This window comes from Lotus japonicus, chromosome 3, assembly GCF_012489685.1.
Source record: "Lotus japonicus ecotype B-129 chromosome 3, LjGifu_v1.2".
In the NCBI taxonomy this organism is placed as follows: Eukaryota; Viridiplantae; Streptophyta; class Magnoliopsida; order Fabales; family Fabaceae; genus Lotus; species Lotus japonicus.
Genome location: NC_080043.1, coordinates 82,381,708 through 82,400,247, shown reverse-complemented (window position 1 = coordinate 82,400,247; position 18,540 = coordinate 82,381,708). Strand labels below are relative to the sequence as shown.

The 18,540-nt window shown below is 36.4% G+C and overlaps 1 protein-coding gene across 2 annotated transcripts; it reads right to left on the bottom strand.

The window, feature by feature from the left end:
- Window positions 1-6,520: 6,520 nt before the first annotated feature.
- LOC130746489 (polyadenylate-binding protein-interacting protein 3-like) lies at window positions 6,521-18,074 on the bottom strand. 2 transcript variants are annotated; one of them, XM_057599126.1, is made up of 15 exons: window positions 17,818-18,074; window positions 16,484-16,654; window positions 16,251-16,412; window positions 15,943-16,079; window positions 15,527-15,717; window positions 14,044-14,221; window positions 13,705-13,941; window positions 13,044-13,135; window positions 12,857-12,923; window positions 12,699-12,732; window positions 12,118-12,446; window positions 11,880-12,026; window positions 7,324-7,419; window positions 7,178-7,234; window positions 6,521-6,838 (listed from the first exon to the last, which is right to left on the bottom strand). In XM_057599126.1, the coding sequence occupies exons 2-15, from the start codon at window positions 16,617-16,619 to the stop codon at window positions 6,809-6,811; spliced, it is 1,893 nt and encodes a 630-aa protein (XP_057455109.1). In that variant the 5' UTR covers window positions 16,620-16,654; window positions 17,818-18,074; the 3' UTR covers window positions 6,521-6,808. The 2 variants fall into 2 exon arrangements, with proteins under 2 accessions (XP_057455109.1, XP_057455110.1); XM_057599127.1 differs by having other exon boundaries at window positions 16,484-16,647.
- Window positions 18,075-18,540: the final 466 nt, after the last annotated feature.

Genomic DNA, 18,540 nt, shown 5'->3' with positions numbered 1-18,540 from the left:
TTTCAAATGAGTTGCATCGATCCCAAGATATGCAAAACATAAGTGTGGGAAGAAGAATGCTGCAATAAGGTAAGAGTATCTGACAAAAATTATATCTGGACTGCATCGCACACTTACTTGCCTCATGAAAGCAAATCTGAATGGGATAAATTCACAATGGGATATCAGGTTTTTTCTAAATATACAGATAACACGTATAGTAAGAACGTATTTAAATTATGATATTACTTTTTTTTTATACCAAAAGCATAGTGGTCTAGAAAGGGATTGAGCTGGTAGCTAAATTTGAGTCGGTATTGAAACACCACCAATTTATCTTTCCGCTGAATTAGAACATATAGCTAGCAAACTGTTATCCAAACATGCTCTACAACAACTGATTCAACATTCATTTTTAAGGTCTAAAGTGCAATATGGAACAACATAATGAATTCAATAACACACATATCACATCTATTGTGATTTTAAGTTTAAGTGATCTACTTCTGTTTTCTTTTAGCTATATGTAGTTTAGTGTTATGCATTATTCTTTTGCTGATATTGTACTTACTGCGAATATCAATTGGTGAGTCCGTTTTTCATGAAAGTAGGTCACAAAATTAAAGACTTTTACTGTAATCACATTTTCAAACCAATAAAATAAACTAACTTAATTAGTAGACAACTAAAAGAAAACACAGCACATAGAATAAAATAAAAAGATGTGTCAAAATAGCTTTTTTTTTCTTCCTCCTTGACTATTCACACACCATTTCTTGGTAGTCCATTGATGATAAGCTTAGTTACTAAAATTATGAAAGACACGTTTATTTTTCTAGAAATGATAACCATTAATTGAAAAAACCATTCCAAGGGAACAACCCCTCCCTTGTGAGGCAGAAAACACTTCAACAAAACAACAATGCAAATAGAAAGTAATACTAATTTTAGATAGAAAGACAACAGACATGACAAAAGAGAAAAACACCAACTTCTAATGTGGCATGAATACAAAAGCCTTTCTCAAACATGACAGCCCCAAGTTGCAAAATGAATCCTTATACTAAGGATTGTACTACTTACTTCCAACTATGCATATGGATTAACTTTCCCAATGTGAATCACAGTTGGATCCCTCTTGTCTATCCCCATATAAACCATATCCCCCACAGTCAGTCCACTTTCTTGAATAAACTCAATCCATCCTCCTTTGAAATGGCCTTCGTTAAACCTTGTAGTGTGCCAATACAGGGTGCAAAAGTACCTCCTACCAAATTCATCCCTCAACACACAACGATTTGGCTTCATAGGCAGCATAGCAAACCTGATCAAAGCTGCAGGAAGAACCTAAAAATAACATGGAAAGATCTCAATTAACTTATCCATAAAGGTAGTATAGAATGAAAAAAAAAATCAATTAGAATGGTGCTTGATAAAATGTACCTTCTTATTGCTGACCACATGAGATTTTTTCAGTGTAAAATAAAACTCTTTATAAAATTCCTCATTAAGCTCGTCAGCATCACTGTCATATTGAACTGGTATATAATTTGCATCAACCCAGCCAATCTCACGAAAGATAGGTGGCGAAAAGTAGTTAACCTCCCTATATTCCCTATCCATGATCTTAACATGAAACTCAGATTGACCCAAATAGTAGACATCCAACCATCCACCATGAAGCAAATTGTATTGAATCCTCAGGTCAGAAATACCCGCAGTGAACATGTAAACATCAGCATTCTTTTGCATCCAAACATTAAACATAGATCCACCAGCATCAATCAACGTAATAGTCTCAGTAACCATGTCGCCATATTCACTGACAAACATAGGAGGCAACTGAGTGTATTCCTGCATTGCATCCAGAGAAAAAACAACATCACGTATGCTATAAAAATTGTGGAAAATATTTTAAAAGCACAAAGCATAGGACTTAGTACCAGTTGAGGATCAATGTACAGGAAAAAACCCCTGTAGCGAATAGCAGCATTGTCATTGTTATCCATGGTACAAAACAAACCCTGAAAGCAATGAATTCTCATTATTTTTATGAGAGATATAATATTATGCATAAAAATAAATAACATAAAAAGTTGAAAAAATTATTGAATTTATAGATCAACTTACAGAATTAATCAAAAAGGGATAAAAACACTCATACAGTCATAACAGTGTTCACTATCTAGTTATCTCAGAGTAGTAAAAATAATAAAATAATTAGTATAGTAATATCTTATGTATTGACAAAGAAAGCAAACGAATACATACTTCACTATTTGTAACCAAAACATTCATTCATGCTGAAAACAGATTTAAAAAACCAAAAGAAAGACTATTTGAAGAAGACACTAATAGTTCAAGAAGTAGTCAAATAAGTAAGAAAAAACAAAACTATGGATTTTAGACTATGAGTATTGCAGTACGTGAGATTGAAGGCAAACACTTAGTATCTTTCAGCTTGCTTGTTGATGTGTTGAAAAGAAAAAACACATTCAGTCTTATATATATGTGCAAGGGCAATTGGATAGCCTTTTCACTAAATGAATATTGTTGGAAAAAATAACTTTTTCACTAAGATGGTTTTCAGATGAAGAGTTACACGTTAAAACCTACTCTAGTTTAGGATTAATAATAACACTGAAACATAATTATGCGTAAAAAACAAAGGATAAAAAAAACAAAATAGAAGAATGACGGCCCATAAGAGTTGGCAGCTAATCATCATGTCATGTGATAGTATATAATGTATAAAATTTGCAGCAGTATTCTAATTTTTTTTTTTTGGTCAATACAGTATTCTAATTTTTAAAGAAGGTGATTGTCCTTTGAAGAAAATTACAACTAATATGCCTTAATTATAGGTTCCAATGGAAGAGATTTAGATCCCTTAACTATATGGTTCTAGGTTGAATTCTAGAATTTATCTTGATTTACTTTTATTTAACTAATTTTCTTTTTTCGATAGAAAAATTATATTAATGAGGATAATGTTATCAAAAATATACATGTCTCTTAAAAAGGGATAAAAAATCAACAACCCAGCTTAACAAAGACTAACCCCAAAGCCAAACAAGGAGGAAAAGAGGAAACCTCCACAAACCAATAAAACAAAACCCCGAAGCACCCACCACCACCCCTCAAAACCCCAAAGACCAAAACCCCAACCACGACGCCCTCACACCTACCCTAAGAAGGTCTCTGAGCATTAATCTAGGAGAACAATAAGTCACTTAATTTCAATTATCCATAGACGATAATATCTACGAGCATTAATCAAGGAAGCAATCTAAAAGAAGGCGGCAGAACCACAGCAATTATATTTCATGTGTAAGCGTTTCCCCATATGCAAGGCACTCCGCGTCCTAGTCAAAACTCCATTAGGCTCCGACAGCTCCATCGGTAGCCCCATCAACTCTCTTCCGGTCGGCTCCACAACATCTTCCTCCATTGATTTAGTCCCCCGCAGCAATCAACGAGACCAATCTTCTTTCTACATTTATCAGTTTTCTTAGGTCTTCCCCTAAGCCTAAGGTTTTCACTTGATATCGGGGTAGAGAAACGCATAAAGCTTCCTCTATATGAGAGGCAAAGAGCCCCTCCGCAAACCCATGATCATGAGAAGCCCTCGGGGAATCATAAAGTGGAACAACCAGAACATCAGCATCATAAGAACGCTCCAAGAAATTGCAGCCAACACCAGAAATCTCTGAAAAATCAAACATATACTAATTAAATCAACCACACATTGATGAATTTATTTTATGAAAAATATATTTTGGGAGAATACTCTAACTCACAAAAAATAATAACAATTTAAGGACCGTCAAATAAATACCTTTAAAACATGGTTTTGTCGGGTGTGTTTAGAAAACGGTTAGGTTCAATCTAAAAGTGCCAAAAAAACACATTCAACTTTAAGTCACCAAATTATTACACTTTTAATGCTTTGGAATCACGCAACGGAAGACAAAGAACATTCAACTCAAATTCAAATATGCATCAAGAAAATTATGATTCACAAGTTAAAATGACTTCTTTGTAAGTAAATTTTAAGACGTTGTAAATAACACGTGCTAAATGCTACTCCCTTCGTTCCTTTTTAAGTGTCGTTTAAGCATAAAGCTCTCCAACCAAGATAGTGGGTTTTTAGAGTTTTTTCCCATTCTACCCTCTCACATCCCAATCATAAAATCATAAAGCTCTCCAACCAAGATAGTAGATTGTAAGTTTTTTTCCACTCTCTCATATCATTAAACCATTAACCACTCTCACTTAATCATAAAGTCATAAAGTTCTTCATAGTTATTGAGAAAGGAGAATTTTATGGAAAATGTAAGGTAGAGTTATTGAAAAAGCAAGGGTATAATTGACAAATTGTAACCCTAAAACACTAAAATGACAGTTAAGTAGGAACAAAAAAATTCTTCTAAAACAACACTTAAAAAGGAACGGAGGAGTCATAGTTAAGACGTGGTATCGAGTATGCCTAGATGTCAGGTGATGACACTATGGAAGCGGTAACATTGGTGGACAATGTTAGATTGTTGTGATGATAATAATGGATGGTGTTTGGAGTTGGTAGCTGCCAAAGATACCAGGTAATGGTGACCATGGAGAGTAAGTGGCAGTGAAAATTGTGAAGGGAGTATGAAATTCTAGTAGGTGCAAAATGGCGATGGAAGGTGTTGTAGTAGCAACAATATGCAGAGTGCCAAGTACTGGCGAAGCCATGGAGCATAGGGATAGAAATAGTTAAAGCCGCTTATAAGGGTTTATGTGCTAGCTTACATCAAACTCATAGATAAATAAGATTAGGCTTAATTGCACTTTTGGTCCCCCAACTATTGCCTTTCTGCGAAAATCGTCCCCAAACTTCAAAATTAGCAAAAAACGTCATCCAACTATACATGTTGTTGCACTTTTGGTCTGTCGTTTGCCTTCCGTGAGAAAACTAATGTGAGAAGCTGATGTAGCTCCCTCACACGCGCCTCACGTGACTTTCTTCAGAGAGCTTGATGACTGGATAAGTCACATGCTTCTCACGTAACTCTGAAAGGCTCCAACGGCCATCTCCCTCCTCCATCGTCTTCTTCACCATGGAACCCTTTTAGAGTCGCGTGAGAAGCATGTGACTTGTCCAGTCATCAAGCTCTCTGAAGAAAGTCACGTGAGACACGTGTGAGGGAGCCACATCAGCTTCTCACATTAGTTTTCTCACGAAAGGCAAACGGCAGACCAAAAGTGCAACAACATGTATAGTTGGAGGACTTTTTTTGCTAATTTTAAAGTTTGAGGACGATTTTCGCAGGAAGGCAATAGTTGGGGGACCAAAAGTGCAATTAAGCCATAAGACTATTTACTAAAAAGATCATGTTGCAATATTTTTTATACCATTGGCATAAAAAAAAAACCATCAAACAAGACCTACATTATAGAAAGAAAGAAAAAAAGTGTCCATGTAACCCAAAGTCAGCATAGGTCATAATCTATCCAATGCATCATAGAAGACTTGAACCTCATCAGATGAATGAGGACCAAGCTTCCCTAGGAAATCTGCGTACACATTTCCTTCACGATGAGTATGAGTAAGAGAGACAACCCGATTTTCTTGATCAAAGCATGAATATGACTTATAATCCAAAAATGATGGTGAGAAGTGGACAGACGGCTATGCACAAGCTCTATAACAGAAGTAAAATATGTGAATACATCAACATGCCTTATCCTTGCGAGCATCTTTCATTGTTGTCACCTAGCGCAGTCCATAATCACAACCGTTGTTAGCCACCCTTAATCACTATCACCATCATTGACACGCTTTACCATCACAACTCGGCATCCTCCACCGTTGCCACCACCATCGAGATCTCTCGATCACTATCATCATTGCAGGACACCCTCCACCACCACTACAGATTAACACCCTTTCATTGCCATGCATTGAACACCCTCTACTACCATTACCTAAGACCCTCTATTAGAGCTTTGACGCCATGATACAATAATTCATTCATTTGCCTATAATTTACATCATATTGTACTACTGTCTGTTGCGCATCAAACATTAAATTGGATAAAATATTATTATACTTTTATCTTATCCATCTAACTTTCTTATCCTATTCCTATTATAACACAGATGGACAACTTGAATTCATGAAAAATAATAGCTATGAGACCAAGGTTGATAAAGAACTAATGCATTTTCACAAGGTCTATGTATCATTTGACAGCGACAACTTCCATTCCATCTCTTTCCTTCGTCTCCATTTACCTAGACCAAAACATCTTGCTAAATTTTGTAATTATTTTTAATATATTACTCAGTAATTCTGCAAATATCTTTCATCGGAGTTATTTACCCTTCATGTTCACAATGGCATGGGAGCTACTGCCTACTGATTCAGCTCTCATTAAAAGAAGCCAAAGTTATACAGCAACCCAGTGCAAACGTTTCAACGAGTTTAGACTCAAATCATTAGAAACATACGAAATATACCTGTATCTAACTGAGAGGAGAGGAACACAACACGGTTACTAAAGGTTAAAAGAATGGGTAGTAATTAAACTATAGAAGACGATAATTAAGTAAATGTTGCACAATAATACTGAAGAGAAAACTGAAAAATCCCAAAAGATGTATGGCTGAATACAAGATCAGTAACTTATATCCCACAAGGAGCCAACTCGCCTGCGAATTATCAAACTTCATGGATGTCCTCCAAGAAGCTACAGATATCCTGGTCATTTGAAACTCCACACAATCCACTGAGTTCATTCTTTTCAGGCAAGGATCGAACTTAGCAGAATTCAATCAACTAAGTAGTCAATAATTCCGTCCCTTATATTGCGTCTCCTGTAAAAACAGATCAGAAAGATTGAGATCCCAAAATATTGAACACAGAAGTTCAGCCAGAGGCATATTAATGGTAGCTAAGACTTTTCAAATTCAGATAAGATGCATATATGAAGAAAAGCCCTGGTCCATGATTTTACAAGGAAGAAGATCCAACATCCATGATACATCAGCATATATCAATGAATATATTGAGATAGCTAATTTTATCATGACCTTATCATAATGCTGAGGACAGCAAAACTGAGATACGTAGAATTAAAGCACACTCATGTATTGAAGCATGAGGAAAACGGAGAATAATTTTAACTAAAATGAATAAAACATGTCAGTCCTTACAGGTTGGTAATTCGGCATGTAGAAAACTTGCCTAGGATGACCAACAAGCTGTCCATACTGCAATGAGATTAATAATATGAAGTAATTATTCTGAAATATCAATATTCACAAAGAAGTCACCAGGGAAAAACCAAAGTTAAATCCACCTGTTGTCCATTCGGATGAAAATATGGTTGGGATGGCATTTGTGCTACCTGTGGATTATATATGATAGGTTGTTGCCCTGCAAAAGTAGTTCCAACCTGCACACCAAATCCAACATAATCAAGATTGCAAAGAGAATAAAGTCAGAGGTAATGGCGACTTTGAGATATCGCTAAAAGTTCTATATAGTCTCCTACAGAGTGACCAGGTCAATTTGGCACTTAATCATAAAGTTTTAATCCTATGATGCAGCTAAGCCATTCAATAGTTATGTAGTTATATTCTCTACATTTCATAAGAAATACAGGTGTCCTACAAAAAAATGACAACACACCTAAAAATGGAAGGAGCTAGTGAACTTTCACATGCCACTCCCTATTCCGTACCAATCTGAACATGCATTAGAATATGGGACAGAGGATACTAGCATGACACATCCAAGTAAATTATGGCAATCATCAAATGAAAGATATGGCAATACTCATCTCTTATAATAGAATAGAAGACCATGGATCAAACATGTTGAGATATGTAGATAAAATAAATAGGGAATAAATATATTTAGTATATTTTATCTTTTATTAGGATAGATCTTTTCCTTATTTAGCTATCCCTAAACTCTTGTATATATATATGTACTCAGCTTCATGGAATAATCAATCAGAATATTTCATTCAAGTTGGTACCAGAGCTTTCTGATTCAAGTCTCCCTCTGGTTTACTAGTTTAGTTTAGGGTTTCAGCCATCGTAGGCTAACCCTTATTTTTACCACTTAGAATTCCGGAAGCAACCACCGGCCGCCACCACTGCTGTTGGCTGCTGCTACCATAGTCCGCTGCTGCCACCACTGTGTCGTGATCAGCCGCCACCGCCAGCCGCTGCCGTCGCCGCCGGTCGCCGCTGACAATTTTTCTGGGTTTGCTTGTTTTTATTCCAGGATTCCTCTTCTGTGGTTCGTTTCTGTGTTTGAGGTCTCTTGTTTCTGTTTTTTGGCCTGTTCCAGTCAGTGAGCCTTTCGTTTGAAGTGTGTTTGGATTTGTTTGGTTGCGGTTGTTTTCCCTGTCTCTGTTTGTTCTTTTTCTTCATGGAGGATTTGCTGAAGGATAAGTCTCCCAAGGGTGAGAAGAAGAGTCTCATCTCATTTGCTTTTTCTGGGACTCCTGTTATCACTTCTGAGAAGTTGAATGAGGCAAATTATCTAGATTGGTCCAATGCTGTTGAGATCTGGTTTTTGGGTCAAGGTTTGTCCGAGCACCTTACTAAAAAGTGTGCTGATATTGATGCTTCTGAGAAGAAGGAATGGGAGAAGGCTGATTATCAACTTGTTTCTTTATTATACCAGGCAATTGAACCTAGACTGATTGTTCACTTTCGTCCCTACAAAACATGTTATGATGTGTGGAAAAAGGCACAGGACATCTATGCTAATGATATTCAGCGGTTGTATGATTCAGTACGTAATTTGGCAAATCTCCAGATGACTGATCTTAATTTGCCGTCTTACCTGAAAATTCGTGTTCTACGAAGTGATAATGCTAAAGAGTATTTTTCTGATTCCTTTAACTCTTTTATGAAGTCTCATGGCATTATACATCAGTCTAGTTGTCCACATACACCCCAACAAAATGGGGTAGCTGAGAGAAAACATAGACATATTGTGGATACGGCTCGTACTTTATTGATCAATGCTAATGCACCTTTAAAGTTTTGGGGTGAAGCTGTTTTGACTGCAGGATATTTGATAAATCGGATGCCATCATCTGTTTTGGGTAATCAGATTCCTCATTTCATGTTGTATCCTAGGGAATCTTCATTTTGTGTTCTGCCTCGTGTCTTTGGTTGTACTTGCTTTGTTCATGATCTTTCACCAGGTCGTGATAAGATGTCTGCTCGGGCTGTCAAATGTGTCTTTTTAGGTTACTCTCGTGTTCAAAAAGGGTATAAGTGTTACTCTCCATCCACACATAAGTTCTACACTTCTGCAGATGTCACGTTCTTTGAAGATACACCTTACTTTGTTACAACTGGTCAACAATCTGATCTAGATATCTTTCCTGTGGTTTTACCTGTTCCTCAAGTGTCTATGTCACCATCTTCGGTCGTTACTCCTCAAGCAGACACTTCCACTCCATCAGCGCCAGCTCCTGATATGTCTCGTTATCGCATTACTTATGAGCGTCGCCCACGACGTACTGTAACGGATGAGCCCCACGACTCAGTTTCTGCAGGAAATGAGACATGTGATTTGGTTCCTCATCCAGCCTCCTCTCCTGCTTCGGATCCTGTTGACTTGCCCATTGCCCTTCGGAAAGGTAGTCGTTCTACTCGTAATCCCCATCCTATTTATAATTTTCTCTCATATCATCGCTTGTCCCCTGCATACTACGCTTTTGTTTCTACCATATCTTCCATTACTGTACCTAAGACTATACAGGAGGCCCTATCTCACAAAGGTTGGCGTCAAGCGATGATTGACGAGATGACAGCTTTAGAGTCTAATAATACATGGGAGCTTGTTCCTCTTCCTGCAGGGAAATCTATTGTTGGGTGTCGTTGGGTCTTTAATGTTAAAGTAGGCCCTGATGGACATATTGATCGATTGAAGGCTCGTCTTGTTGCCAAAGGGTACACTCAGGTTTATGGCTTGGATTATAGTGATACTTTTTCACCAGTTGCAAAGATGGCATCTGTCCGTTTATTTTTGGCCATGGCTGCTATGCGACATTGGCCCTTGTTTCAGCTGGATATTAAAAATGCTTTCTTACATGGTGATTTGGAAGAAGAGATCTATATGGAGCAACCACCGGGGTTTATTGCTCAGGGGGAGTCAGGACTAGTTTGTAAATTGCAAAAGTCTCTGTATGGTCTGAAACAATCACCCCGAGCTTGGTTTGGCCGTTTCAGCAATGTTATTCAGCAGTTTGGGTTAGTTCGTTGTGAAGCGGATCACTCAGTCTTCTTTAGGTGTTCATCCTCAAAGACGTTCATTTATCTTGTTGTCTATGTGGATGATATTGTAATCACCGGTGATGACCAAGAGGGCATACAAGCTCTTAAGCAGCACCTGTTTCAGCATTTTCAGACTAAGGATCTTGGATCTTTGCATTACTATCTTGGGATTGAGGTAGCTCAGTCAAAGTCTGGCATTGCTATTTGTCAAAGAAAGTATGCGCTTGATATTTTGGAAGAAACAGGCCTTCTTAACTGCAAGCCTGCGGATACTCCTATGGACCCTAATGTGAAGCTTCTGCCTAACCAGGGGGAGCCTTATTCTGATCCAGGAAGATATAGGAGGTTAGTAGGAAAGTTGAATTATCTCACAATGACCAGGCCTGATATATCATTCTCTGTTAGTGTTGTCAGTCAGTTTTTAAACTCTCCTTTCCTTGTAAGAGTCATTGGCAGGCTGTTATTCGGATACTTCAATACATAAAAGGGTCGCCTGGAAAAGGTCTTGTTTATACTGATAGAGGTCATACTAGTATTACTGGATATTCAGATGCGGATTGGGCAGGTGATGCAGGTGATAGGAGATCCACCTCTGGTTATTGTGTTTTTATTGGTGGAAATCTCATCTCTTGGAAGAGTAAGAAACAAAGTGTTGTTGCTAGATCAAGCACCGAAGCTGAGTATCGTGCTATGGCTCATACTACGTGTGAGCTCTTGTGGTTGAAGCACTTACTTCAGGAGTTGAAGTTTTGTGCGATTACTCCTATGAACTTAGTATGTGACAATCAGTCAGCTTTACATCTTTCTTCTAATCCGGTTTTTCATGAACGAACAAAACATATAGAAGTTGATTGTCATTTTATTAGGGAGAAGATTCTTTGTGGTACTATCAAGACTTCTTCTGTTTGCTCTCAAGATCAGCTGGCTGATATTTTTACCAAGTCTTTACGAGGTCCCCGGATAAAATATATATGTGACAAACTGGATGCATACGATTTATATGCTCCAACTTGAGGGGGAGTGTTGAGATATGTAGATAAAATAAATAGGGAATAAATATATTTAGTATATTTTATCTTTTATTAGGATAGATCTTTTCCTTATTTAGCTATCCCTAAACTCTTGTATATATATATGTACTCAGCTTCATGGAATAATCAATCAGAATATTTCATTCAAGTAAACACAAGAGGCTTTCCAAATGTATTAGTTCAGACATCCTACCAGTTAGATTTTCTTACCCAATAGCAAAGATAGTCTCAAAGTATATGGTCTCCAGGAGTTTGAAACAAGATAAGCAAACAACTACTAAGATTCATATTTTTTTATATACCAAAAGTCACCAAGAAATTCTACTGAAGTTAATATAATGGCATAAGTTAGATGATACCGGATCAGCACCATAAGAATAGAAAAGTAACCCATTCAATATCAGTTTACTACCAGTGGATAGAAATGTAGTAGACCTAGTACAATAAATATTTACCCCCTATACAATAATGGCCTATCAGAAAACCCTATGCAAGAAAATATTGACACACTTACTAAGATAGTATAATAAATATTTTCCTCACTGAAGATTGATAACAACTTTCCATGAAATACTTACTCCAATACCCATGGGCATGACCGGCATACTTGGTACAGTAGATACACCAGCTGGGAAATAGAAGGAACCATCAGACGCTGGGGAGCGAGGTCTAACAGGTGTCTGAGTTGGAATAAAACTCTTGGCATTAGGGTTGAGCTTGAATTCCTGACAACAATAAAGGAGAGATCAATTAGGGAAGACCTGAGACATGCCAGCTAAAAAAGAGACCTAAAAAGTCAATTTTGAAGTTTCTCACCTTGGCATAGGGATTCAGAGATGATTTCTCGGAAGACAGTGAACCAACTGAAGAACTTGGAGATAGACCACGAGCGGAAGATGTTGTCACACCTGCCACATAATCTGAACCTGATGATATAGAACTACCCAGTCTTCTACGTGAATTTACAGACTTCGTTTCCCCATTAGCTTTGACAGAGGCCGAACCCCCAGTCAACTCCCCAATTGACCCAGTTTTCTCATCAGTTTTTGGTAAAGTATGCGCAGAGGGGGCACTGGAGGTGGCATTAGGAGATAACTCCCCTTTATCAGAGCCATCTTTCTTCAAGTTGAGTGATGACTGTAAATCTGCACTAAGACATGTCAACATCAGAGGAATACAATACCTAAATGAAAGAATCAACGATTAAATGAAAATTTAAATGTAGGTCAAAGCTTCCACTCAAAGTACAATTGAGTACTGAAGAAAGCTTCAGCACTTAATTTATAATTAAAAAAACGTCTCTTAAATGGCATTGATTTAGTTTCATCCATTAGATTCAGGCATCATGCTTCGGACCTAGTCAATAAACAAGGAGCTGAGAAAGAAATTTCACAAACCCTCAGATTTCGACAACTGGACATCCTCAGCTTGCTGCAACAATTAATGGGGAGAAAAAGAAACAAAATGAGATATAGGAGTATCAGACTAACAATCTCATGCAAGATATTGACGTAGACAAGAGTATGAGAGTTGTAACAAAGAAACTTCAACTCACCATTTTACTTTCCCCTGCGGTACTATTGTTGGCTCCATGTAGATCACGAACTGAATTATCATGAATCCTGCAAGTTTGTAGGGAATGAGAATTCATTAAAGAGGTTGTCTTTATGTTTTCTAAAAAGCCACCTTTTGGTAAAAGAGAACAAATAATAATAAATAGAAAAGTAGAAGACAACAAACACCTGCTTTCCCCATCCGAAAACAATAAGCTTTGGGCAGGGAGATCAGATACTAACTGCTTAGCATGATCATAAGAACCAGAGCGTAAGTGGTCCTGTATATAAAAGCAACATGAAATACTGTACTGAATTTAGGATGTAAAATAATTATTTCAGAAGAGTGGAGAAAGCAAAAGCTTGGACATGGGAACATTGATGCCAACTTTCTTTTGGCCCAAATGATTCACACTTTGGCAATATATTGATTTTGATGTAATGCATTAATTTCAAAAGCAGAACAAGACTCAGAACATTTAGCACACTTTCGAGCAGAAATAATTAAGAAAATATCATAACTCCTAAAATTAGTCAAATGATGTCTGCTTATTAATGTTTTACTAATACTGCCAGCTCAAGTAATTAACAGAACCACCACATTTAAAATTGCATGACCGCAATATTGAAGTAGAGTATGGACAACATCACAGAGTAGTGCCTTCGTGCTCGAAAAATGCCACATGCTAGCAGATCTAAAATAATATTTATACTAAGATCAGTTAAGCATGAATACATTATGGAAGTCTTCAATCACAAGAAAGGACAACCCAGTGTCATCTAAAATGACCAATGATTGAAACTAAGTAAAAATAAATCGTAACACTTAAATAACTGGTTGGGGAGATACCACAGAGGATAAATTTGACCATGTTTGAGCTCCATTATTGCCTTTTCCGCCACTTATATCACCTGGCCTCATAATAACCGAACCAGACATATCACCAAAAGTTTCAGTATTGAGTGAATCCAACAGCTTGTCCTCATTTTCATCACATCCACTATCATCAACACCTTTACCCCTATACACTGAGGAGAACCGAGTCTCTTCATCAATATCAAAGTTATCATGGTAAAGGCCCCTTTCCTGTTGAGAAAAATATGTAGTTGAGCGATACAAATAGAAAACTAAATACAAAAACCACAGAAATCACAAAGGGATAAAATAAAAGACTGAAGTCACACCAACCTCTGCTAGATGAAGATCTTGGGTTTCCTCACCCTCAATTTCTCTTGCTATTCTTAAAGCTTGTCTTTCCAATTCTCTTGTCCGAGGCCCTTTTTCAAGCTTTGTTGTATAGATTTCCTCATTGAATGTGCTTTTTACACCAAACAACATTTCATTTGTTTCAAACTGATTCCATCCCCTAAATATAATATAACTGTCTTAGTCAATGTAAAACAAAATGGAAAAACTATGAACATACAATCAGAAAGAAGAAACAAATAACAAAAACCTGAATATAAATAATGGTAGTAACAATGTCGTTTATACTCAAGTAAGCCCTGTATTAATAAGTAAGGACACACCACAAAATCCATAATTTCCATTTTGCTATATAAGAATATTTCATAACCAGATTTTATGCCAATATACTTCTGATAATTCTACAGGGCCCATTTTTATATTTCTTAGCTTTCAAAATATGTTCTTGGATGGCAGCCCCTGAGAATAGAATTGAGATACCACAAGAAAACAACTGAACTTTTTATTTTTCATATTTCTAGATAGGTAATAATGACGAATGAGAAGGATTCAAGAGGAAACAATTCAACTACACATGAAAAAATGAGAGTTATATTGCTCAAGTAAAAAGGGAGAAAAATGACGCCTGAAAAATAGAGTGCCTATGATAAATGTATATACAAAAAGTTCCTAAGCTCTTAAAAAGATTTCTTTTCATTGTTAATAAAATCATTTGTTAGTTGTTACAAGAACATCCCACAGGGCAAATAACAAAGATCTCATCCAAACTGTAATACTAGTCTAATCCTCCTTAAAACTGTTAATATCATAACTGCGACCTATAAAGAGAATTAGATTAGATAGCTCATGTTTACTTAAAGAATTCCTCAGGGAAATTCCACTAAAAAGTTGGTCCCATGCAAAAAGTTTATAGAATCGTCACAATCGAATTGTCCCTAAATCTAATTCCAAAAAATCATGTAGATAAACAAGAAACATGTGATTAGAAAGTAAAAGGAACAAGTAGATTACAGAAAATAAAATAAAAATTATAAGTAAATTTACAGAATCAATGTCCAAAGGTAATTCTAATCCACAATGAGGATGACTAATGATTCATCATCATAGATAAGGTAACACTTCTTGGGGTCCTGCCTACATCCCGTGTTTATAAAATGGAGGAAAAAAATGTAATTGAGACATTGACCAGCATCTTATATCCTCTTTTTAATAAAATTCCTACAGTAAGCGGGAAAATGCTACATAGTACATACTATTGTTTCTCAGCCAACTTCAAAGTTTAAAGAAAGAAAAAGGGGACTGACAAGCATGCATCTCATGTCAAGGTTTCAAGAAAAGAAATAATTCTAAAAATGGGCAGTCTAAAGTCTGGTGATATGAAGCTCCTGCTATGTCATGTCCAGTGAATCCAATTCAATTGTTTATAAAAAAAGATATTCAGGACAATGAGAGAAATGTAAACTACCTATTCCAAGGGTCATCAAAGATATTTTCCAGTTCAGGGCACTGTGGAGCATCTTCATCAGGTACCCATCGTTGCAATTCTCTCCCTATCTCAACATGATGAGATTGAGATATGACTGAATCAACCATGATCTCCTGATGCATGTCATAGTGAGATTCACTAGATTGGCCATCTCTAGAAACAGCAATATCCTGCAAAAATAATACATAAAAAGTATCATCAATAAACACATTAAGTGTATGTTCAAAGCAACTTACCCTAATCCTGGACTAATACTTTTTTTCAAAAACCATTGCCTATAGTCCTATACAGTCTCCAATCTAATAATTAAAAAAAATAACAGAATTTAAACTGAAATTACTACCATATTTTTCCCAGTACATTACAAATATATATATATATATAAAGTAGCAAACCTTCGCTATGACTTGTACAAGTTCTTTGCCAGGTATGATAAAAGTCTTGGAAGGAGCTTTGTTGAGAAGTTCTACACCAGACCTCTGCCCTCGCGAAGAGCCATCCTTTGTCAAGCGAGCCATTTTCAAAATGATTCCTAAAAGAACAGTAATGATAACATAAGCATTTCAAAATTCAAATACCATATGAACTATAAAACATAATAATGAGAAGTGAGAACATGAACCAATTCAGCTAAACAGAAATATAAAAGTATTATTGTCTTCAATATCATCAAAATCAATAGCACAAACTAAACAGAACATACCAAAATCTTTGTCAGTATCTGTTGCATGAAATATTCCAGAGTATATAGATCCATTTTTCACCTGGACTTCCACCTGGTGCCCAATAAGACATGTTGTTAAATACACTAGTCGATCATGTGAAGGACTCTCATCACTACCACTTTTATTGCCAGTCATCGCGCCTGTAAAAATAAATATCAGTAAAGCAGAAAGGAAAATAGAAAATAATAATTAACTCGGATCAGAAGTTCACCTGTGCTCACTAATCTGCTGGTATTTGATTTACCAGAGGGAATCTTATTATCAGACTTAGTTGCCCCTTCTTTTTCAGATTTCCGACGACCATATCCATTAGATGATTTAGGCTGTCCAACTTGTTGCAAATTCATCCTCACCCACAGCCCTTGACCAGCTAATCTAGATTCTAGAATACATAGGAAGTCAACTTACAGAATTACCTTCTAGAAAAGATGGAAAAGAAAGGGTAGACATACATATATACATGCATGCATTACAAAGCCGAAAGTATATAATGAAATACTACAAAGGATTCTATTAAATGTCTACAGCTGAAATTCAGGCAGCCATATAATAAATTTAAAATTGACTCCATATCTGGTTACATTTACATAGCGAATTAAGGATTCTATAAGGCCTGTGAGATAAATATTTACAACAGACTGGTGCAAAGTAATTTAACAATCAAGAGTCTTAAAAATTTAATCTATGAAGCTTTATTTCATAGGAAATTAAGCATACTGAACTGCTCTTCTAATTAAGGCTTGAAAAGTAAGGTTTTTATTCTCTCCCCAACTCCAATCTCTTCCTGTTCTTTCCCCCAGATTAACTGTTCAGCCTTTCTCTTTCCCTTCTAAGTTCTAACTGCATACTGAATTCTTCCCCATCTCCATGACCAACATAACCTAGATCTCAGAGATTTTAAAAAAAAACAAGTTCCGGCTTATACCCGCAATAGCACCACCATATTTATATTAATCCAAATCATCCAAAGTCCCAGCCGGGGGGTTACACACGATTTCATTCCTCATGAGACAAGCACCTTTCCAAGCAAAAAACTAATCCTTAAACCCCACAAAACCATTGCACAGTTCCAAAACCTAAAACAAAGTGCAGAAATCCAAACCCTAATGCCCTCAACATAACCACCCCTACACCCACCCAGGAAAGCCTTCAAATGTCAAATACCAACAATCCTTGACTTCAAAGCTTAGTGCATCACAACAACACCAGATCCTTCAAGGATTAAAGTTCTATTGCCATAATTCAATCTTCATGAAGAAGCCATGATTTTCACCTCCCCTTTAGCTTAATTCCCCCGATCCTCTCCTTCCTCAATAAAAAAAACCATCTTTCTTCAACTTTCACATTAGTCACAAAATGCATATATCTCAATTGATCAATCATCAACCAAAAACCACAAAAATTTTCAAAACTAATTTTCTTCACTCAGCAACCGGATTTGCAACACGCATACCCACCTACCTATGAAATCAACACATGATCCTGATTTCTGGTAGCACGAATTGAAGAGAAAGAAAGGAGTTGAAGAAGAAAAGGGGAAAATACCTGAGGGAACTTGATCAGAACGAAATTAAGTTCGAGTTGAAGGATGGAGCTGAGAATGCAAGGGTGTGGAGAGTTAGGGATTGGAAGGATGAAGACGACGGAGCCACGAATTGCAGCGACGGAGAGAGAGAAGCGTAGCGGAGGCGCTGAACAAGGGTTCCGTCGTGATCACACAGTGGTTCGGTTTTTGAAGGCGGAGGAGGAGAGAGAAATGAGAAACAACGCTACGAAACACTGAAATAACAGAGAGATATTTTTGAAGGTTGTAATAATAAATAAATATATAATTGTAACTCTATATAATGTGTCCCAAACATTATTATCTCTTTAAAAATTAAAATCTGATTTATTGACGGTCAAGTTAAATTCTACTCCCCTAACAAACACTCCAAATTTTTAACACCTTTGATATATTGGTTTCTTAAAATCAATGACTCTAAACGTAAATTTGTATCAACCAGGAAATATGCTAGCATGTTTTTAAATTAAAAAAAATGTTAAAAGCATTCAGTACGATTCTTTGATAGATGTCGTCACCCGTTTGATAAATAGTTACGTGTTACTAAATAATATTTTTAATGCATGTATGTTCTGATTTAATAATTATTTTAATATTACTGAACTAAATATTGTGATTATATTTCTCTCACTCTATTACCACTCATTTTTATTTATGCAAACATAAATAAAAGATGTTAGTAAGTATTACCTAAGTCACCAAAC

Bases quoted from the DNA above. Each gene is read 5' to 3' on its own strand.
- LOC130746489 (XM_057599126.1), bottom strand. From the start codon at position 16,619: ATGAATTTGCAACAAGTTGGACAGCCTAAATCATCTAATGGATATGGT. The intron at 12,733-12,856 runs GTGAGTTGAAGT...TAATTGTTGCAG, and splicing joins CCGCAGGGGAAAGTAAAATG to CAAGCTGAGGATGTCCAGTT. The intron at 12,447-12,698 runs GTTTGTGAAATT...GTCTTAGTGCAG, and splicing joins CCAGTTGTCGAAATCTGAGG to ATTTACAGTCATCACTCAAC.